This window comes from Theropithecus gelada, chromosome 15, assembly GCF_003255815.1.
Source record: "Theropithecus gelada isolate Dixy chromosome 15, Tgel_1.0, whole genome shotgun sequence".
In the NCBI taxonomy this organism is placed as follows: Eukaryota; Metazoa; Chordata; class Mammalia; order Primates; family Cercopithecidae; genus Theropithecus; species Theropithecus gelada.
The window spans coordinates 86,150,056-86,174,024 of record NC_037683.1 but is presented as its reverse complement, the minus strand read 5'-3'; the positions used below and the strand labels follow the sequence as shown (position 1 = coordinate 86,174,024).

Below are 23,969 nucleotides of genomic sequence, written 5' to 3'. Positions count from 1 at the left end.
AACACCCCACTATCAATATTAGAGAGATCAATGAGATAGAAAATTAACAAGAATATGCAGGACTTAAACTCAGCTCTGGACCAAGCAGACCTAGTAGACATCTAAACAATTCTCCACCCCAAATAAACAGTACATTCTTCTCAGGACCACATCACACTTATTCTAAAATTGACCACGTAATTGGAAGTAAAACACTCCTCAGCAAATGCAAAAGAATGAAAATCATAACAGTCTCTCAGACCACAGTGCAATCAAATTAGAACTCAGGATTAAGAAACTCACTCAAAACTGCACAGCTACATGGAAACCGAACAACGTGTTCCTGAATGACTGCTGGGTAAATAATGAAATTAAGGCAGAAATAAAGATGTTCTTTGAAGTCAATGAGAACAAAGAAACAATGACCCAGAACCTCTGGGACACATTTAAAGCAGTGTGTAGAGAGAAATTTATAGCAATAATGCTCAAAAGTGAAAGCAAGAAAGATCTAAAACTGACACCCTAACATCACAATTAAAAGAACTAGAGAAGCAAGAGCAAACAAATTTAAAAGCTAACAGAAGGCAAGAAATAACTAAGATCAGAGCAGAACTGAAGGAGATAAAGATACGAAAAGCCCTTCAAGAAAAAAAAAAAAAAATCAATGAATCCAGGAGCTGGCTTTTTTGAAAGATCAACAAAATAGACCACTAGCCAGACTAACAAAGAAGAAAAGAGAGAAGAATCAAATAGATGCAATAAAAAAATGATAAAGGGAATATCACTGCCGATCCCACAGAAATACAAACTACCATCAGAGAATACTATAAACACCTCTACACAAATAAACTAGAAAATCTAGAAGAAACGGATAAGTTCCTGGACACATATACCCTCCTAAGACTAAACCAGGAAGAAGTTGAATCCCTAAATAGACCAATAATAAGATCTGAAATTGAGATAGCAATAAATAGCCTACCAACCAAAAAAAGTCTAGGACAGTTGAATTCACAGCTGAATTCTACCAGAGGTACAAAGAGGATCTGGTACTATTCCTTCTGAAACTACTCCAAACAATAGAAAAAGAGGGAATCTTCCCTCTTTTTATGAGGCCAGCATTATCCTCATAAAACTCATTTTATGAGGCCAGCATTATCCTAATAGCAAAACCTGGCAGAGACACAACAAAAAAAGAAAATTTCAGGCCAATATCCCTGATGAACATTAATGCAAAGATCCTCAATAAAATACTGGCAAACCAAATCCAGCAGCATATCAAAAAGCTTATCCACCATGATCAAGTCAGCTTCATCCTGGGGATGCAAGGCTGGTTCAACATATGCAAATCAATAAACGTAATCCATCACATAAACAGAACCAATCACCAAAACCACATGATATCTCAATAGATGCAGAAAAGGCATTCGACAAAATTCAACAGCCCTTCATGCTAAAAACTCTCGATAAACTAGGTATTGAAGGAATGTATCTCAAAATAATAAGAGATATTTATGACAAACCCACAGCCAATATCATACTGAATGGGCAAAAACTGGAAGCATTCCCTTTGAAAACCAGCACAAGACAAGGATGCCCTCTCTCATCACCCCAATTTAACATAGTATTGGAAGTTCTGGCCAGGGCAACCAGGCAAGAGAAAGGAATAAAGGGTATTCAGTTAGGAAAAGAGGAAGTCAAATTGTCTCTTTTTGCAGATGACATGATTGTATATTTAGAAAACCCCATTGTCTCAGCCCAAAATCTCCTTAAGCTGATCAGCAACTTCAGCAAAGTCTCAGGATACAAAATCAATGTGCAAAAATCACAAGCATTCCTATACATCAAAAACAGTCAAACAGAGAGCCAAATCATGAGTGAACTCCCATTCACAATTGCCACAAAGTGAATAAAATACCCAGGAATACACCTTACAAGGGATGTGAAGGACCTCTTCAAGGAGAACTACAAACCATATAAGAGAGGACACAAACATGGAAAAACATTCCATGTTCATGGATAGGAAGAATCAATATCATGAAAATGGCTATACTGCTCAAAGTAATTTGTAGGTTCAATGCTATCCCCATCAAGCTACCAATGACTTTCTTCACAGAATTGGAAAAAACTACTTTAAAGTTCATATGGAACCAAAAAAGATCCCATAGCCAAGACAATCCTAAGCAAAAAGAACAAAGCTGGAGGCATCACGCTACCTGATTTCAAGCTATACTACAAGGCTACAGTAACCAAAACAGCATGGTACTGGTACCAAAACAGATATATAGACCAATGTACCAGAACAGAGGCCTCAGAAATAATGCCATACATCTACAACCATCTGGTCTTTGACAAACCTGACAAAAACAAGAAATAGGGAAAGGATTTCCTATTTAATAAATAGTGTTGGGAAAACTGGCTAGTCATATGCAGAAAGCTAAAACTGGATTCCTTTATTACACCTTATACAAAAGTTAACTCAAGATGTATTAAAGACTTAAACCTAAAACCATAAAAACCCTAGAAGAAAACCTAGGCAATACCATTCAGATCATAGGCACAGCCAAAGACTTCATGACTAAAACACTAAAAGCAATGGCAACAAAAGCCAAAATTGACAAATCGGATCTAATTAAACTAAAGAGCTTCTGCACAGCAAAAGAAACTACTATCAGAGTGAACAGGCAACCTACAGAATGGGAGAGAAATTTTGCAATCTATCCATCTGACAAAGGGCTAATATCCAGAATCTACAAAGAACTTAAACAAATTTACAAGAAATATCAAACAACCCCATCAAAAAGTGGGCAAAGCATATGAACAGACACTTCTCAAAAGAAGACATTTATGCAGCCAACCAACATATGAAAAAAAGGTTCATGATCACTGGTCATTAGAGAAATGCAAATCAAAACCAAAATGACATACCATCTCACTCCAGTTAGAACGGCGATCGTTAAAAAATCAGGAAACAACAGATGCTGGAGAGGATGTGGAGAAGCAGGAAAGATTTTACACTGTTGGTGGGAGTGTAAATTAGTTCAATCATTGTGGAAGACTGTGGTGATTCCTCAAGGATCTAGAACTAGAAATACCATTTGACCCAGCCATCTCCTTACTGGGTATATATCCAAAGGATTATAAATCATGCTGCTATAAAGACACATGCACACGTATGTTTATTGCGGCACTATTCACAATAGCAAAGACTTGGAACCAATCCAAATGCCCATTAATGATAAACTGGATAAAGAATGTGGCACATATACACCATGGAATACTATGCAGCCATAAAAAAGGTGAGTTCATGTCTTTTGCAGGGACATGGATGAAGCTGAAAACCATCATTCTCAGCAAACTAACACAAGAACAGAAAACCAAACACCACATGTTCTTACTCATAAGTGGGAGCTGAACAATGAGAACACATGTACACACACTGGGGCCTGCTGGGGGATGGGGGGCTAGGGGAGGGATAGTATTAGGAGAAATACCTAATGTGGATGATGGGTTGATGGTTGCAACAAACCACCATGGCATGTGTATACCTATGTAACAAATCTGCACATTCTGCACATGTACCACAGAACATAAAGTATAATTAAAATATATATATATATTTACCAACTAAGTATCTGCTGTCTTCAAGAGACTCAACTAACACATAAGGACTCACATAAACTTAAGGTAAAAGGGTTGAGAATGACATTCCATGCAAATGGACACCAAAAGTGACCAGGAGTAGCTATTCTTATATCAGACAAAACAAACTTTAAAGCAACAGCAGTTAAAAAATACACAGAGGGACACTAAATAATGATAAAAGGCTTTGTCCAACAGGAAAACACCATAATCCTAAATAAATATGCATCTAACACTGGAGCTCCCAAATTTATAAAACAATTATTCCTAGACCTCAGAAATGAGAGAGACAGCAACACAATAAGAGTGGGGGACTTCAATACTCCACTGAGAGCACCAGACAGGTCATCAAGACAGAAAGTCAACAAAGAAACAATGGATTCAAACTATACCCTAGAACAAATGGACTCAAAAGATATTTACAGAATATTCTACCCAACAACCACAGAATATACATTCCATTCATCAGTGCATCAAACTTTCTCCAAGGTAAACCATATGACAGGCCAGAAAACAAGTCTCAATAAATTTAAGAAAACTGAAATTATATCAAGTACTCTTTCAGACCACAGTGGAATAAAATTGGAAATCAAAAGAAATCCTCCAACCCATGCAAATACATGGAAATTAAACTACATGCTACTGAATGATTGTTGGGTCAACAATGAAATCAAGATGGAAAGGAGAAAATTTTTTGAACTGAACAATAATAGTGACACAACCTATCAAACCTACTGGGATACATCAATGGTGGTGCTAAGAGAAAAGTTCATAGCATTAAATACCTACATCAAAAAGTCTGAAAGAGCACAAATAGACAACCTAAGGTAACACCTCAAGGAACTAGAGAAACAAGAACAAACCAAACCCAAACAGCAGAAGAAAAGAAATAACAAAGATCAGAGCAGAACTAAATGAAATTGAAACAACAACAAAAACACAAAAGATAAATTAAAGGAAAAGCTAGTTCTTCGGAAAGATAAATAAAATTGATAGACCATTAGCAAGATTAACCAAGAAAAGAAGAGAGAAGATCCAAATAAGCTCTATTAGAAATGAAATAGGAGATATTAGAGCCAACACCACAGACATACAAAAGATCACTCAAGGCTACTATGAACACCTTTATGCACATAAACTAGAAAACCTAGAAGAGATGAATAAATTCCTGGAAAGATACAACCCTCCTAGCTTAAATCAGGAAGAATTAGAAATCCTGAACAGATCAATAACAGGCAATGAAATTGAAATGGTAATTTAAAAATTACCAACAAAAAAGTCCAGGACCAGATAGATTCACAGCTGAATTCTACCAGACATTCAATCCTATTGACACTATTTCACAAGATAGAGAAAGAGGGAACACTCCCTAAATCATTCTATGAAACCAGTATCACCCTAATACCAAAACCAGGAAAGGACAAAACAAAAAAAGAAAACTACAGACCAATATCCCTGATGAACATAGATGTCAAAATCCTTAACAAAATACTAGCTAACCAAATCCAACACCATATCAAAAAGATAATCCACCAGGATGAAGTGAATTTCATACCATGGATGCAGGGATAGTTTGACATACACATGCCAATAAATGTGACATACCACATAGACAGAATTAAAACAAAAATGACATGATCATCTCAATAGATGCAGAAAGAGAGGATCCATTCAGAAACCCCCACCTCTGCATGGGGGTGCTTTTCTCTTCTTTCTTTTGCCTATTAAACTTTCCGCTCTTAAACAGCGCCCCCAAAAAAACAGACACAGAAAAAGTGTTTGACAAAATCCAGCATCCCACTATGATTAAAACTCTCAGCAAAATCAGCATACAAGGGGCGTACCTCAATGTAATAAAAGCCATCTATGACAAACCCACAGCCAACATAATACTGAACAGGGAAAAGTTGAAAGCATTCCCTCTGAGAAATGGAACAAGATGAGGATGCCCACTCCAGAAAACCCTAAAGACTCCTCCAAAAAGCTCCTAGAACTAATAAATGAATTCAGCAAAGTTTCAGTATACAAAATTAATGTACACAAATCAGTAGCTCTGCTGTTCACCAACAGTGACCAAGCTGAGAATCAAATCAAGTATTCAACCCCTTTTACAATAGCCACAGGGGAAAAAAAAAAAAGTACTTAGGACTATACTTAACCAAGGAGGTGAAATACTTCTACAAGGAAACCTACAAAACATGGCTGAATTAAATCACAGATGACACAAACAAATGGAAATACATCCCATGCTCCTATGGATGGGTAGAATCAATATTGTGAAAATGACCTTACTACCTAAAGCAATCTGCAAATTCAATGCAATTCTCATCAAAATACCACCATCGATCTTCACAGAACTAGAAAAAAAAATTCTAAAATTCATGGAACCAAAAAAGAGGCCACATAGCCAAATCAGGACTAAGGAAAAAGAACAAATCTGGAGGCACCCCATTACCTTCCTTCAAACTACACTATAAGCCTATGGTCACCAAAACAGCAAGGTACTGGTATAAAAATAGGCACATAGACCAATGGAATAGAATAGAGAACCAACAAATAAATCCAAATACTTACAGCCAACTGATCTTTGACAAAGCAAACAAAAACATAATGTAGGGAAAAGACACTCTATTCATTCAACAAATGTTGCTGGGATAATTGGCTAGCCACATGCAGGAGAATAAAACTGGATTTTCATCTCTCACCTTATACAAAAATCAACTCAAGATGGGTCAAGGACTTAAATCTGAGACTTGAAACTATAAAAATTCTAGAAGACAACATCGGAAAAACCCTTCCAGACATTGGCTTAGGCAAAGACTTCATGATGAAGAACCGCAAAGCAAATGCAACAAAAACAAAGATAAACAGGTGGGACTTAATTAAACTAAAGAGCTTCCGCACAGCAAAGGGAATAGTCAGCAGAGTAAACAGACAACCCACAGACAGGGAGAAAATCTTCACAATCTATACATGCGACAAAGACTAATATCCAGAATCTACAAGGAACTGAAACAAATTAGCAAGAAAAATACAAACAATCCTATCAAAAATTGGGCTGAGGTCATGAATAGACAATTTTCAAAAGAAGATATACAAAAGAAGATATACAAATATTTCCAATGAAGATATACAAATGGCCAACAAACATATGAAAAAATGCTCAACATCACTAATGATGAGGAAAATGGAAATCAAAACCACAATACAATACCACCTTACACCTGCAAGAATGGCCATAATCAAAACATCAAAAAATAATAGATGTTGGCATGGATGTGGTGAAAAGGGAACGCTTCTACACTGCTGGTGGGAATGTAAACTACTACAACCAATATGGAAAACAGGGTGGAGATTCCTTAAAGAACTAAAAGTAGAACTACCATTTGATCCAGCAATCCTGCTACAGGGTACCTACCCAGAGGAAAAGAAGTCATTATACAAAAAGGATACTTATACATGCATGTTTATAGCAGCAGAATTCACAATGGCAAAAATATGAATCCAGATCAAATGTCCATCAGTCAATGAATGGATGAAGAAATTGTGGTATACATACATGATGGAATACTACTCAGCCATAAAAAGGAGTGAAATATTGGCATTCAGGCCTGGCATGGTGGCTCACGCCTGTAATCCCAGTACTTTGGGAGGCCGAGGTGGGCATAATCACCCAAGGTCAGGAGTTCAAGACCAGCCTCGCCAACATGGCAAAACCCTGTCTCTACTAAAAGTACAAAAATTAGCTGGGTGTGGTGGCACATGCCTGTAATCCCAGCTACTCGGGAGACTGAGGCAGGAGAATCGCTTGAACCCAGGAAGTGAAGGTTGCAGTGAGCCAAGATCATGCCACTGCACTCCAACCTGGGTGACAGAGCAAGACCCCATCTCAAAAAAAAAAAAAAAAAAGAAAAGAAAAGAAAAGAAAGAAATATTGTGCATTCACAGCAACCTGGATAAAACTGAGACTATTATTCTAAGTGAAGTAATTCAGGAATGGAAAACCAAACATCATATGTTCTCATTTGTAAGTGGGAGTTAAGCTATGAGGATGGAAATGCATAAGAATGATACAGGGAACTTTGGGGACTCTGGGGAAAGGGTGGGATTGGGATGAGGGATAAAAGACTACAGATTGGGTTCAGTGTATACTGCTCAGGTGATGGGTGCACCAAAATCTAACAACTCACCACAGAAGAACTTACTCACGTAACCAAATACCACCTGTTCCCCCAAAACTTATGGAAATATAAAAATTTAAAAAGAAAATAATCCAGAATGTTTTGAGGGTATGTTGGTGGGTGTGTTCACATGCTTAAATGTCCTCTTGTATAGCATCTTTCATTCCTTCACGATAACAGATGAGAGAAAAACCTTTGTGAATTAAAGTATACACCATGATTCTTGTCTGTCAAAATCTTAAGCTCCGAGAAAACAGGAGAGAAAGGGTGAGGATGGAAGCTAGATAGTTTTCCCAAAGTTTTCCCAATAGCTCCATTAGAGGAAATCAACCATGGTCTGTTTTTACTTTCCTAGAAATGTATTCATTCTCCCAACTAAAAAGAAAACAAATTTTAAAAAACAAACAAACAAACAAATGAAAAGAAGTGTGAAAAGATCAAGGGAGATTGAATAAGGAGGAATGTTACCTTAATGACCAGCTGACAGCTTGAAGCACCTGTTTAAGTGTGAATGAAATCTGAGGATAACTTTCCTGGCTTTACTGGGTGTCTCATTAATAAATCACCAGGCCTAGCCAGCCAATGGACAACTCCCAGAAACATTGGGTCAGGGTGCTACGAAGCTCAGAAATTAAAGTAGTCAGTATAATAGCTAAATAAACATTTTTGTTATCAAAATAAATCATTTTAATGGTGTCTATCCAAGAGCCAATTCCCTGCAAAAGTATACTTGGAGTGTTTCTGTATCCTAATTTGTAGACTCATGAAATGTTAGAACTGTCCCCTCTCCAAAATAAGTTTCTTTAAATATCCAGCTAAGTGGGTTTTTTAAACTGTTTTTTTTTTATTATTTTAATAGCCACAGAAGCATTCTTTCTTCCAACCAGTGCTTTATATGGAAGTACACTGCGTAGAGGAGAGAAACGATAGGTCTGTTCTTGAAGCCGGCATTGTGGCCCAGTAGCTCTCCCTGTGACCTCTGCCTCCTTTGCCCTGATTTGATTTCACCAAACTGCGTGATTTTGGAGGACAGCAGTTTGAAGACCATGGTCCACAATCCAATTTATCTGTTTTATAATTGAATAAACTGAGGTTCAAAGAGGAGAAGTCATAGGAAGCACTTAGCCCAAAGTCCAAGTCTCAATTTTCAGTCTAAAACCTATTCTACTGTAACAAAATAAGGTGGTTGCTTATTCAGGTTTAGTCATGAGCACTTTTAATCTACCACATATAATGTTCTGATATAGTTAAATGTCTTAGGTTTCAAGATGAGTAATAAGTAGACCTGTTACTTTCTACCTGGGTATTTTATTTCACTTGTGCTGGCTGCTATCAGGTAAGTGCTGCGACCTCTTACAGGTAGGAAAGATCTAGTCATCCAACCTCTGAGTTAAACCCGTGAACAGTTTAAAATCATACTTTGTATTCTCATTAATGGATATTTTTAAATGAAGTGATTAATAAAATACAGAAATTGACTTTCAAATAATTGGAAAATATGACACAGTTTCCCTTTCCCCCCTCCAACTCCCCACACACACTCTTCCTCATTGTATAAATCATCTGTAGAACTGAATATTCTGTTTAGTGGAGCTTTCTGTCAGAATTGGGAACAGCAGCTTCCATTCTGACTACATATCAGTAATTTTTAGATCAAAAAATAAAAACATACATTTCTGGTCTGGGCCAGATACACCTGCCTTTCCACCAAGAGATTATCATTCAATAGGTTTAAGGCTACAGGAATGTGTGAAATTGTATTAATGTACAATAAAACATAGAATGAAAACCACAATTTCCACAGTGATGATGGAAAGGAGATGGCTTCCTTTCAGCTGTATAGAGCCAATTCCACTGTCTTGAAGATGCTGAACTCTAGTTCCTGAGCCATGTTTGAGGGTTAATACGGATTCACAACCAATTCCTAGAGCTGTCTGGCTATGTAGCAACCACTTACATTAACCATCTTTTGACCCTACGCCCTGAGCGTGCTCATGTTCCTAATGGTAGATGCTCTTTAAAAATGTGGGAACTATCTCTGAGTCTCCTATAACACCCACAGAACCATAAGTCACCATTCCTGAGGCTTACTCTAAAATATATCTTAAAACCCTGCCCCTGTCTAAAATATCTTTTAGAAGTTTCAAAACTTTGTCCAAGTCCAGAACAAGAAGGCTTCAAACCCAGGCACAGATCCAAACCTTTGATCAAAACATCTATTCCAGTTACACTGAGCCTAGTATCTTGGGTTTCATAGACTTATCCAGGAGTGATGATGCAGGCTAATCTGGGTAATATTAATAACATAATCCTTAGAAACACGCTCTCAAATCTAGATGTCTCTGAAAGAAATAAAGGGTGGAGGGAAAGCTGCCTCACTCCCATGCATTGGTAGCACTGGGGTAGAGAAACATTTACCTGCCTGTTCTGTGAAGTACTGACTACTTGTTCTAATAATGTAGTTGGAATCTGGTAGGGAGAAGCTCAACAGGGCATTCAAAAAAAGCTCAATAGAGCATTCAAAGAGAGATAAGTCAGGCACTTAAGTACCAACAACTTCATCACAGAGGCTGAAACCAAAAGAATTAGGCTGGCCCCAGTCATGGCACCAGCTGGAACCCACAGGTGCAACCACAAGGCAGAAACCACTTCTGGCCATGGAAAATCATCACCAGACTGTAAGCCTTGCTGACAAGTGAGAAGCCACGGTTGTTTCTTCTCTGGGCCTAAATTTGTGCTTCCATTCTGTGAGCTGACTTTGGCTTTGAAGATCTGAATCACCCATCTTGGTAACATGCCTAGCTTGTCCCCCAGCTGCACTGGTAGGAGGCAGCAAATCTGAATGTCTACAAGGTCCAGCCAAGTAGCATAAACAAGTAATATGGATTGTTTGAGAATGGTGCAAATTGAAAAAGGAATGCCTCATTAATAGAGGCCAGGTGCTTAGTCCTAGCTGTCACTGTGATGGAAGAATGTAGGACCAAATCTTCCACTTGTTCATGAAAAGCTGAACATCTGAATATTTTACTGCCACTTTTAAAAGACTGAGGCTGGGTGCAGTGGCTCATACCTATAATCTCAGCACTTTGAGAGGCTGAGGTAGGAAGATGGCTTGAGGCCAGGAGTTCAAGATCAGCCTGGTGAACATGGTAAGACCCCATCTCTACACAAAAAGAAAAAATTAGCCAAACATGGTAGTGTGCACATATAGTCCCAGGTACTTGGTAGACTGAGGCAGAAGGATCCCTTGTGCCCAGGAGTTTGCGGCTGCAGTGAGCTAAGATTGCACTCCAGCATGGGCAAAATAATAATAATAATAACCTAAATTTTAAAAAATATTGAAAAAGATTGTGATAAAGAAAATACATTTCATGATTAAAATGGTGAATTTTGTATTGTATATATTGCCACGATTAAAAAAATAAAAGAAAAAGAAACAAAAAACATGTGGGCCAAATAAAAAAAAAACTATAGTCTAGATTAGATTCAGGTGCTGTCTCCTCATTGTCAGTGTCTGCTTTCGTACTAAGGGCTCGTATTGTCCTTCTTTCCAATGCTAATGCCTATCTCTCCTCATTGCTAAAATTTGCTTAACTCTTGTACTCCAGACCAAGGCCTGAGACCTTGAAATCTGCCACAGGACTATGGCTATGTTTTAGAAGATCTGAGAATGGTCTGGTCCTGGATTTTGCTAAATTGTCAAATGCCTTACTTCCTTCTGTTGCATCCTCAAAATCTTACTGTTTATCCAAACTAGTACCAATGTGTCACCATCCCACAAGGCTTCTGGGGTCTGATTGTGGCTAGGTCTGCTCCTACCTAGACTTGCCAGGTCCCAAATTCTCTCCATCTCTCCTGTCACCCTTCAAGAATGAGGCTTCAAGTCTGTTCTGAGATGAAGTAATAACTACAGCTTAGGTTTCCCATCTATGTGCCATGTTCTGGCACCATATTTTACACAAATTATCTCACTTTATAATTCCAGAAACTCTGTCAATAAGGTACAATTTCATAAGGAATCTGAGTTGTGTAGAGAGACTACACAACTCGATCAAATGTACACAGCTATTAAATGGGAGATCTGAGATCCTAACTCAAATCTGAAGCTGTTGTCTCCTCCACTATCCTGCACGAGAGACACAGGCAAAGACCAGGGGGGTATTTCTACACCTCCATGCAGTTGGAAAGGAAAAGTAGTCCCTGGAATTTTTATTCAACCATATATTTTGGAAGTTCACAATATCGCTCCAATTTTAAACATTCTATATATAGTTACCTGTGGTTCCCAGGTTTGGGGATTTTATGGGCCATTAATATTTCAAATATGTTTGAGGGGCCCACGTAGGGTTGCCAAACTTCTATTTTGCCAGGTAAGAATATTTTTAAAACCTATAATTTAGCATCATTATCACTTCACTAAATGGAAATTATTTTAATGTGCAGACGCATGTGCATGCACACACAAAATTTGTAGCTCTGTGGAACGAGGGATGCTGCTTGCCTTTGCTTTCATTTATGATGGATGTGTACATGAGCATGCAAAGGGAGTTCCCAGACTACAATTTTGTGGTGTTGCAAAAGTTTTCTGGGAAAACCATTGTTTGGAACTTGGAAAACCTTACTCTATAAAACAAAACAAAAATACTATAAATGATGGCTATGCTTCGAGCACACAGAGAAGATATAGAATATAGTTCTTTATTTTGGATATGAGGCAACTAAGGCTTCAGGAGATTAAGCGATGCCTTTAAATAGTACACAAGCTCTTGCAGAACCAAAGTAGAAGTGAATTATCCTGATAGCTATTTCAGTTCTTGTTTTCATCATCAGAGACAATAATACTATACTATCGTTTTTACAGCATTTCTAGTTAAATAGGCTTGTGAGGGCATAGTTTTTAAAACTTATTACTACTTATAGAAATGATTTATGGAAGAATGCAATGTTTGACAAAACTCGAAGATGCAAACATGGCTATTATCACAAACGACAGTTTCCCTTTTACCTGCCCTTTCCTCCTGCCCCAGCCACCAGGGCAGGGAAATATAGTGTGATCCTCAGAGGTGAATCTTCCCATCCCCCAGAATAGGATAATCATTTGACTTTTCATATGAAGAGTTTATAAATCTGTGTACTCTGACTGCGTTTGCATCCACATTAGCATCAACATAAGACTGAAATTGGGTCACTGACATGTTCGGGGAATAGCTATTAGCATAACCTTTAATTGGAATCCTATTTACTGTTCTGTTGGCCTAGCATCTTCTCTGTGCTTTAATGTGAGCTGTCACATGAAAAGATCATTTGAGACCAGGGCCCTGAAGAGAAACAAGAGTGTGCAATCCACACAAACTTGTAAAATTCAAATATATTATCTCTTTCAAAGAGGTGGCAACAAATGTATTAAGCTAACGAAACTCCAGTTTAAAGAACAAATGATTAAAGATGACCAGAGAATTTAAGACTCTAAACAATTTCTCAGAGTTGCTTCCAATTTATAATCATTAGCCCAGTCTCTCTAGTGATAAGAAACAGATATATGTGAATATACATATATTTGTATATATATGCAGATATATGATATACATGTTTATGACGGTGACCATTATATATAATATTACATATACTATATATACAGTGTATGTGTGTATGTGTGTGTATATATATATAGGAAATATTCAGAGGATTTAGAAAATCAATGTTGGGGAAAGTGTTTCTGCTCATAAAAAGTGGTACCATACTTGAGAACTTCAATTTTCTTCTCCATCTTCCATGGCTTGCATTTGACAGTAGCAATCATTTGTCTTTTCTCATCTAACTCTGCCTTCAGTCTTTCCAATTCCTCTTCATCAATTTCTTCTTCTTCTTCTCTTTAAAAGTAAAAAAGAAACACCTTAGTAAAGTTAACCTTTGCTTGACTTTGGAACTTAAGGAAGGCAGGTATCAGATATTTAACCCATTTTTTAAAATGTGACCATATACAGTCAACATTAGGACCCATAAGCATGATAACTCAAATCTGAACACTGATGCAGGATTACTGAAACTATTATAACTTTAAGCAGTAGTGTTTGCCTTCCTGAATCTAAGCTATTCTTTTTTTTTTTTTCTTCTTTTTTTTTTTTTTTTTTTTTGAGATGGAGTTTCGCTCTTGCCACCCAGGCTGGAGTGCAATGGCGCGATCTTGGCTCACTGCAACCTCTGCCTCCTGGGTTCAAGCAATCTGCCTCAGCCTCTTGAGTAGCTGGGATTACAGGCACCCACCACCTCACCCGGCTAATTTTTATATTTTTAATAGAGATCGGTTTCACCATCTTGGCCAGGCTGGTCTCGAACTCCCGACCTCAGGTGATCTGCCCGCCTTGGCTTCCCAAAGTACTGGGATTATAGGCATGAGCTGGGTTTTTTGTTTGTTTGTTTGCTTGTTTTTTGAGACAGAGTCTCCTTCTGTTGCCCAGGCTGGAGTGCAGTGGGACAATCTCGGCTCACTGCAACCTCCGCCTCTCAGGTTCCAGCAATTCTGCTGCCTCAGCCTTCCCAGTAGCTGGGATTACAAGCACCTGTCATCTTGCCCAGGTAATTTTTGTATTTTTATTAGAGACGGGGTTTCACCATGTTGGCCAGGCTGGTCTCAAACTCCTGACCTCAGGTGATCCACCCGCCCTGGCCTCCCAAAGTGCTGGGATTACAGGCATGAGCCACCACACCCAGCCTAAGCAATTGTTTTATGTCTAGAGCCTCAAACACTCTGAACTAGAAAATCTGTGGAAAGAATAATTACAGATATATCAAAATATTTCCCTCTCTTCTTTGTTCCCTTGTATACCTTCCCTCAATTCTACATTTCATTTAAATATTTTGTTTTTCAATAAGGATAATAAATTAAGGGTGAAGATGTCTTTGCCCTTAAACATTTTGTTAGCCCTGTCTCAAGAGAAAGAAAGAAAGAAAAATTGAAATCGGGAAAAATAAAAATCCATTTCTCAAAGGTAACTTAATCTGTTATCTGTTAATTAAACTTATAACTTCAGTTGGTAAAATTCACCTTGAAATATATTTGATGGAAGTGAATCCTTTGAAGGATTCCTTCAAAGGAATTTAGTTCCTACTGAGCAGGAGACGTAGCTTTTCTTTTCTGTGTTCCTAGTATTACAAAAACACTACAGGGTCCAGAACTCAAAACAAAATCTAAACAAGAGCAACATAATTTTAAATCGAGGCATGCAATACCATATCATAGAGATCAGTTTTTTTGGCAATAGATTATTTCAGTTGTTAAGCTATTGTCCCAACTTCAAACACACCCTCCTACACATTAACGTTGTGGTGCTGGGGCTGGTATTTTGTGAGTCATATTTCTGCTTTGTTAGCGGGGTCAATATAGACTCTGACAACAGGGGATACTGAAGAGGATCTCCATCTTTGCTGTGGCTTCCTCTCTGCTTCCTATTTGCTTTGAGGGGTGACACTTCCTCCTTAGCATCACTTCTTCACTCCTGGAGCTGAGCATCCTTGCCGTACTGCAAGTGAATCCCTATTACCAATCTGCTACCAAGCTAGCAGAACCAGCTTCATCACCTCTCCCATAGAAACCAACGCCACAGAGCATCAGCCCCTCTGCAGAGGCTGAGTTTTAGCTCCTGGGTTTTAGCATCTGATAGCAGCCACTACAAGTGAAATAAAACACCCAGGCTATAGTGTTTTCATTTTAACCCTTTCCATTGTTCCTCCAGCCCTTGGGATGGTAGCTGCTTCCAGTAGTTACCATCACCATGATACTTTATCTTTTTACCTTTTCTGTAGTCTAATTAACATTATTTATACGTCCTAACAATTCACTTATTAAATTCTCTCTGTTCAATTAACTGTTGAAGTTTCTCCCCTCACTAGATACGGACCAATAACAAAAATTGTAATCCAGTTTAGTATTACTCAGAAAAACAATTTATTTTTCACTAAGCTCATGACTAGACACAGTAGAAATAAGGCAAAAGCTGCTTTTTAAAGTTCTAGCTGAGGAACAGGACATATCCACAGTTGTATAGTTTACCCTGCAAAACGACTTTCAATCTCCTTTCTTTGCCACCAATCTATAGTTTTTAATCGTGCTATGAGTACTGAAACAAAAATTCATATTAACCCTTTAAAATAACACTTCCTACCGACAGTTTGTTTGTTGGACAATCCAAACATTTTGCTTAGAAGAATCATCATGGTTCAAGAGAACCAGGGAAGTACACTCTTCTAAGATACATCTCTGATAAGCATTGGGTTGTTTCTATTTAATTATTTGGTGTTTATCATATGAAAGCCTATGATGCTGTGCAGCCACGGCGTAAAATATTTCAGGATTTTTTTTTACTGCATCTATATCCACATGTTTTTTGTATTTGCCAATTAGAATGATAAGTGGGTTAGTTTGTCTTAGGAGGTAAAGATGTGCTTTAATTAAAATGATTATAATTGTTTCCATGCAAACATAGAAATAACTCTAAATTACATAGATAGCAGTTTTACTGAAATATTTTCAGAAACTAGCAAAAATAAAATAAAATAGATGGCAAGAAATTATCAGTAATAAAGTCAATTAGAAAAAATCTTTATGATTAATAATTTAATTGCTTGATATGTTAAGCCTTTAACTTGCCAACCATTTCAAAATAATTCATATTTACATATAGTTACCTTAAAGTTTTACATTACTGAACTTCCATTAAGAAGTTCATTCTTTGATGATGTTGGATTAGAGACCTGTAAAACAGCATCTCTAATCCAACATCATCAAAGAATGAAAGAATTACCTATCTGATGTGTGGATTTGCCAGGTAACTAAATCTACATGCCAACTTTCAGAAACCCTTTAATAGAAACAATTCTAAAACTAATCAGTTTATAAGTTCAGCTTGTCCAAATTTCAAGTCCTTTAAAAATCATATGAAATGTCTTTAATAATCCCTTTTCTAATTATGCCTATGGGAACAGTTTTCGCTTCTCTGAGACTCCAAGCTACTTTGTTTGTATTTCGCTGGGACACATAGAATGTCATATGTCATAATAATTTGTATCTAAGTGGCCTGTCCCTTACTATATTATGGACTTTTGAAGATTGCAAGATTGCAGGCAATTACATGCTCATATCCAAGTATCCCAAAGATATTAGTAAATTATGCCGCACAAAAGTAGAGGTGGGTAAATAATTTATTGAATAAACATATGTGTATAAAACTTTTCTGGATAGCTCAGGGTTATCATCATAAACCCAGTGCTCAAAGTACACTAAAATAGAACAACGACCTCTGAGATTATTATGGTATAGAAAGACGATTATTTCGGTACTAAATGATCCCAGATTGGTATATCTTTTACGTCTCTGTTGTTAATTGTTTATTTCACCAGGAGGATCATGCTGTGTTACAGGGTGCAGTTGCTGACACATAAGATACCCTCAAATATGAAGGTAATTAAAATACTTTTCTAACCAGCATTACAGGAAACCTACTTTTCTAGAATCTCTCAAAGAAAGGGCTAATCATATTAAAAGGCATAGGCATGCCTCATCTAAATTTTCAGGCTAATCTGTTCAAGAATGGTTTTCTATCTTAAGTTTGATATATTTAAACAACAGTTGTTAGGAAGAAGAAGGCATAATATGCTGAATTTCTCACTGCTATGAATATATTACTTATTCACTTAAAACTGGGTCAGGAAAAGCCTGTAATATTACTGGAAATACTCCAAAATGTCTAACAAGGCAGTGTTTTTTTAACTGCCTCCAAAGATAGTTAGCATTACAACCTTGGTTTTAGTTGGTTTCAAATGTTGTGTCAATGCAAGGGAAATTCCCTGAAGCATTACTTGAATATTTAAATTAAAAAGGCCTTGAATTAATTAACCCAAATAAATGTGCCCTGATTTGCCTACTAATCTTTCTCAAAAATATTATCTAAGATTTTCTTTTTTAAAAAAAGATGCTTATCTTCAAAATGAACAATAGAAAATGGACTCTAAAACAGAGAACAGAACTATCCATAATCACAACTAATTTCTGATACTATTTATAATAGATGCGCAAATTGTCGCAGTAAAAATACAATTTGCAAAACCTATGGAGACAGTTTGGTTATGTGGAAGAGTGGGAGGTAAGGGATCTTGATTCTCAAGATCAAAATGAAAGTGAGACCAGCTAGGGAGAGACACTGTCATAGCCACAGGATCCAGTTGCTTCACATGGCCCCATTTCCTAGAGATTGAGCAGTTGCCATGAGGGCTGTCAGCAGACCAAGACAGCAGAGGAATTCTTGCCCAACTCATCTTTTTAAAAGGATTTTTTTGAGGCACAAATAAAGGAGAAAAGCAAATTTTGGAACACAACCTATATCATGCATACATCAATTAGTGATGTTTTCTCAATGAAATACCGCTGTTGGAAAGCATAAGCTTTGCTAAATAGGAACTATTACTACATAATAATGGAACTAACAATCGTAGTAATACGTGGGACTTAAAATTGTGTTGCATTTTATTTTTGAAAGGAATAAAGCGTGAAGAAACTTTAAAAGCAGATATAAATAAAAAATACTAGAGACAAAATTTAAAAGCAAGTTTTGTCTTGGTATTCAGAAGGGAGAAAGGAGAAGATGGGGAAGAAGAGGAGGAAAACTAAGACGTGAAGTAGATGACGTTATTCTTATTCTAAAAGGAACCATCGTCTGTTAATGCTAAGCTTCTCTACTTGACAAATTTTTCATACAGTTGTTTTTAATGACGATCATTTATAAAGAACAATACAATAGTTAGAGCTATTGAGTACAAAAGTGTGTCATCTTGGAAGGACACCTTAGAAATTTCCTCTTGCTTTAAAGTCTTAGGAGTGTTTGGAGGCGATTCTACCACCCGATGGTGATTCACATGGCCCTGTTACCTGTGGGTTGTGGAACAGGTTGACTGTTCTCTTGCATTCGAGGTTTTCTCTTATTAGAGGTGTTTTACATGCACACTTTTCCTACCTGCCTGCTATCTGCAAATTTCCAAAAAGCAAAGACAAGAAAAGTATTTTCTTGGATTTTTCCTAAACAGCATTTAATGTATTATTCTACACAAAGTCGGCATTCACTAAAATGTTTTCCTGGTGGAACTGAAAGATAACTGAGTTGTATTAAAAATAAAATGACAACCCAAATCCTCTGTAATAGGGACCAGCACACTTTCTTTCTGTAAAGGGCCAAATAGTTAATATTTTAAGCCTTGAGTAAGATATACAACTCTGTCCCATATTCATCTTTGCTTTTTATTAATGACCCTTTAAAGCTGTAAAAACCACTCTTAGCTCTTGGGCTGGATTTAGCCATAATTTTCCAAACCCTGCTCTGTAAGATAAAGTGATGTGTGTTCACTATTTAGGAGTTTCTACTTAACCTAGATAACAATGCATACAATTAGTAGGATAATTTTAAAATCTTTAAATTAACTGTAATATGTCAATGACCTATGATAATTCAGATCCTTCATAAGAGAATTTCTTATGGTCCATTTTTAATATACATTCATTTTAAAATTATATTTTAACTATTAAAATACATTTAATTGAGTAGAATAAAAGAGCATCATCAGATTAAGGCTGTCTTTCGAAAAGTAGTTTTAATTACCAATTTTAAGGTCAAAGAGTATCTAAAAGGAGTGATCTTCTTTAGCACTGGAGCTTTTGAAAGGATATCAGAACTAACTTACGCTCCTCTCTTTAGCCTCCTCCTCCTCTCTTTTTCTCTTGCCTTCCTTGTTTCTTCATCCTCTGGTTCAGGTTCTGGGTCATCCTCATTGATAACATCTCTGGTCCGTTTCCTCTTTGGTCTCAAGCTCTCTCTTCGAGGTAGTTTACCTTCCTCCTCCTCTTCCTCTTCACCTAAACATAGCAGTTGATTCAATGAGTAATGTCAGAAAGTGCTTCCTCCCACTACCAAGCTTATTCTTAGATTTTAATAACTATTATTACACATCTGACACCATAATCTAGCAATTCTCCACATCATGATGAGATGCATCATGGCATACATACTTCACAGCCCGTCATTTAAATAAATGTATCTAGATTTCCATTTCCATTGTGGTTCATCGACTCAAATAGGTGAATGTGGATTCCCAAATTTTAATAAGTTTTTGAAGAAGTTCTAGTCTTCATTTACTTGAGTAACTAAACAGCTTGGTGGTTAATATCATACCATGACCTCTAAGACCATTCAAATAAGTCCAAGTTTAGAGATTACCATTCCATTATGCAATTGTTGAGTGATTACCCAGTTCATATTTATTACTATTTCTATCTTAGAACAAAGAAGAGGAACGTTAAAGAGGTGCTACAAACTAGAATAATTTTGGAGAAATTCATTCAACCCTTGAGGTTCCTCCCAATTTAAATTTTCTTCATTATTGATTCTAAATATTTTTCTCCTTTTTTGTAAATATGTTTGTTCTTTTCTTTAAAAAAATAGTAGTATACACATTTGCTTGATCATTTATTTCTTATGAATAGAAATAGGTAACATAAATTTAATGTAAAATTGAGAATAATGACAGCATTATTTTGTTTTATCATCAATTAACAATGAAAGACTCATGTGTTCATAACTTTTTAGGATGCTTCCAGGTAAAGAATAGAGAGATAATTACGATAAAAGATAAAATTTCCTTCACAAAGTTTATAACATAATATTACTACTTCAGTTTCATTTCTATTGCTCCTAACTTCTTCTAACATTTAGCATAAACTATTGTAAAAAATTAAATATTACAGTTATCATTATTCTCTTAAATAGAGGATACCATGGAGAAAAAATTATATTTCAATGAAAACTATGAATTATCTACAGTATGCCTTTCTGTGTTGTCTGATTCTGATTTTATGAGAACTATATGACAACTTTGAAAATTATACATAACCATATAAAGCAATATAAAACACTTTTTATCTGTAGACATACAAATGAACTCTTTCCAATGGAGAGACAAGCCCCCTTTCAAAAAACAACTTTGCCTTCATTTGTACAATCATTTCAATATTTATTATCTATAAACGTATCTATTCTTTGGACTTTCCTTTGAACTGATTATAGCATCTCACAAGTTGTTTTATTAGATAAATATGTTCTTTTCACATACGTGTGAGTCATCCTTTTTTTTTCAAAATTATCTTTAATTACCACTTGTTAAAACTTTTTTATTGATATTTCAGGTATAAGACTTAAATATTACCTATATTACTAAATGTCAGGTAGCAGGGAGAGAAACAGAATAACTTTTCTTTTTTTTTTTCTTTTTTTTTTTTTGAGACACAATTTTGCTCTGTCACCCAGGCTGGAGTGCAATAGCACAATCTCAGCTCACTGCAACCTCCAGCTCCAGAGTTCAAACAATTATCCTGTGTCAGCCTCCTGAGTAGCTAGGACTACAGGTGCAAGCCATCAAGCCCAGCTAATTTTTTGTATTTTTAGTAGAGATGGGGTTTCACCATGTTGGCCAGGATAGTCTTGAATTCCTTGCCTCAAGTCATTCACTTGCCTTGGCCTCCCAAAGTGCTGGGATTACAGGCTTGAGACACCGCGCCCGACCTGTAATAACTTTTCTAACTGGGCTTGGAAAACTGTATATATTCTGTCATCCGAATCAAGAATGAGTTTCTGTTTGTTTAATTTTGTGGCAAATGTATGTTATTTGAACCCCATCGTGGCATTCTGAATATTTACCCAGCTTTTATTAGCCACATTGGTCACTAATTAAAGAAAGGACAAAAACTTGACAGGAGGTGAGAAACAATTCACCCACGAAAAACTCACAAACCCAAGCAGCTACTAGGTGCTCTGAATTTTAGTGTTTTTTGTATTAAAACTAAACTACTGGGATGACATCAACAAGATGAGAGAATAGGAAGCCCTGGACTCTCCTTTCCTCCACAGACGTAAAAGTTCAACCACAATGTGGAGATAAGCTCCCTTCGTGAGAAATTCGGAAACTAGTTGAAAGGTACCTGTACCCTAGATGAACACAGAATCAGCTAAGTAGCTGGTAGAAAAATCTGACACACCCTCATACCACAGTCCCTCTCTGCTAACACAACTCCATACAATTGGGAAGAACCCACCGTCTCCTAGTTTCTCCCTGGGGAGGGGAGGAAACAACTTAACCATGTGTCCAACATTCTGATTTTTCTGGGGGTTCCCAAAGGACTGGTTTCTGTCTTGCCAGAATCTGAGTATTGACAGGAAAAGACCTCTGGTTGGGAACCAATGAGAGCAAAGATAGCCATTTGAATAGTATGCCTCATTCACAGTAGCCCCTCCCCCAACTTAGCACAGAGTAACCAGATGATAAACACCAAATCTGCACCTCTCTGGGAAGAAACAGTTGGATAGTGTAACCAACACTCCCTCCAACTTTTGGAAAGGATGACTGGACTGGCTTCTGTCCCACTTGTCTCCTAGAGCACTAATAGGACCCATTATATTCTAGATGGTCCAGGGCCACAGAGAACAAAGGTGACATTTTGAACTAGTTTGTACTCATTCACCAGAGCTCCTTTCCCCACCCAGTTCAGCATGACATAATTGGCAAGAATTCCAGTTCTTGACTTGCCCCTGAAATGGGAAAGAAAAGACTGAAATATATACCCAATGTTCAGACTTTTCAGGAGGCTGCCTAAGGGAATGGCCAGTCTCAGAGCATGGACAGGACCCAGCATACCGTTGATGCCTGGGGGCCACCGGAAACAAAAAAAAGAACTCAGGACATGCTGCTTCCCCAGAAGGCACATGTTATGACAGAAGAATACTGGAGGGAACAAGAGATTATGAATTCTTAAAAAGAAAAAGGTCAGCTGAAAAATCCCTCTTATTGAGGGATTTTGTGTGTCCTCCCTAGACACACAAGTCCAGAGAGGATGCATACACACGAAATGTTTGAGAGGCCCAAGAATCTCTGGCCTGCCTCATTGGTGAAAGTCTTCTTCTGTACAAGGCTGGTCCTTCTCCTGAAGGCTGGGAAAGGAATCTGTTTTTTCTAATATATGGATGCCAAAACAAACAAAAATAATCAAGAAAAATAAAGAAATGGGAAAACATGCCCCAAACAAGAGAAGAAGATAAAGCTCCAGAAACAAGCCCTAATATAATGGAGATATATTAATTACTTAACAGACTATTAAAAACAACTCATAAAGATGCTCAACAAATTCAGAAGAAAAATGCACGAACAAAGTGAGAATTTCAACATAGAAATAAAAATATAAAAATAACCAGAGATAAATATTGAAGAATACAAGACAATAACTTAACACAATAACTGAAGAATACAGTAACAAAAATTCACTACAGAGGTCCAACAGCAGACTCAATCAAGCAAAAGAAAGAATTACCAAACTGAAAAATAGGATGTTTGAAATAGTTAGCAGAGCAAAACCATAAAAAGAATAAGAAAAAGTGAAGAAAGTTTTATGAGGTTTCAACAAGCAGACCAATATATACACTATGGGAGTTCTGAAGGACAATAAAAGAAAGGAAAGGACACAAAGACTATTCAAAGAAAGTAATAGACAAAATCTTCCCAAATCTGGGGAAGGAAATGGACCTTCAGATTCTGAAGCCCACAGATCCTACATTATATGAACCCAAATAAATCCACATCAAGACATATTATACCTAAATTGCCAGAAGTCAAAGATAAAGACAGAATTTTGAAAGAAACAGAAAAGCAACTTGTCATGTACAAGGAAACCTTCATAAGACTATCAGTGATTTCTTAGCAGAAACTATGCAGGCCAGAAGAAAGTAGGATGATATTTTCAAAGGGCTGAAAAGGAAAAACCTGCCAACAAAGAATACTATGCTCAGCAAGTCTATCCTTTATAAATGAAGGATAAATAAAGACTCTCAGACAAACAAAACCTAAGTTAATCACCCCTAGACTTTTCTTACAAGTAATGCTAAAGGAAGTTCTTCAAGTTGAAATGAGAGGACACTAAAGAGCAAGACAAAATCACATGAAAATATAAAACTCTCTGGTAAAGGTAAATATATAGACAAATACAGGATACTATAATACTTTAATGACAGTGTATTGATAACTTTTAATTTTATTTTAAAAGTTCAAAAGTATTAAAAGTAGCTATAAAATATGTTAATGAAT

At 36.8% G+C, this 23,969-nt stretch overlaps 1 protein-coding gene across 1 annotated transcript in view; it reads right to left on the bottom strand.

Annotated features, from left to right (window-relative positions):
• The window catches only part of TMC1 (transmembrane channel like 1), a 183,527-nt gene that overhangs the window by 122,075 nt on the left and 37,483 nt on the right, over positions 1–23,969 (bottom strand). Inside the window, exons 4-5 of the mRNA XM_025358883.1 lie at positions 19,527–19,698; positions 13,541–13,669 (exon numbers count right to left, since the gene is read on the bottom strand). Coding sequence (XP_025214668.1) covers positions 13,541–13,669; positions 19,527–19,698 — 301 coding nt within the window. The remainder of the gene's footprint in view (positions 1–13,540; positions 13,670–19,526; positions 19,699–23,969) is intronic.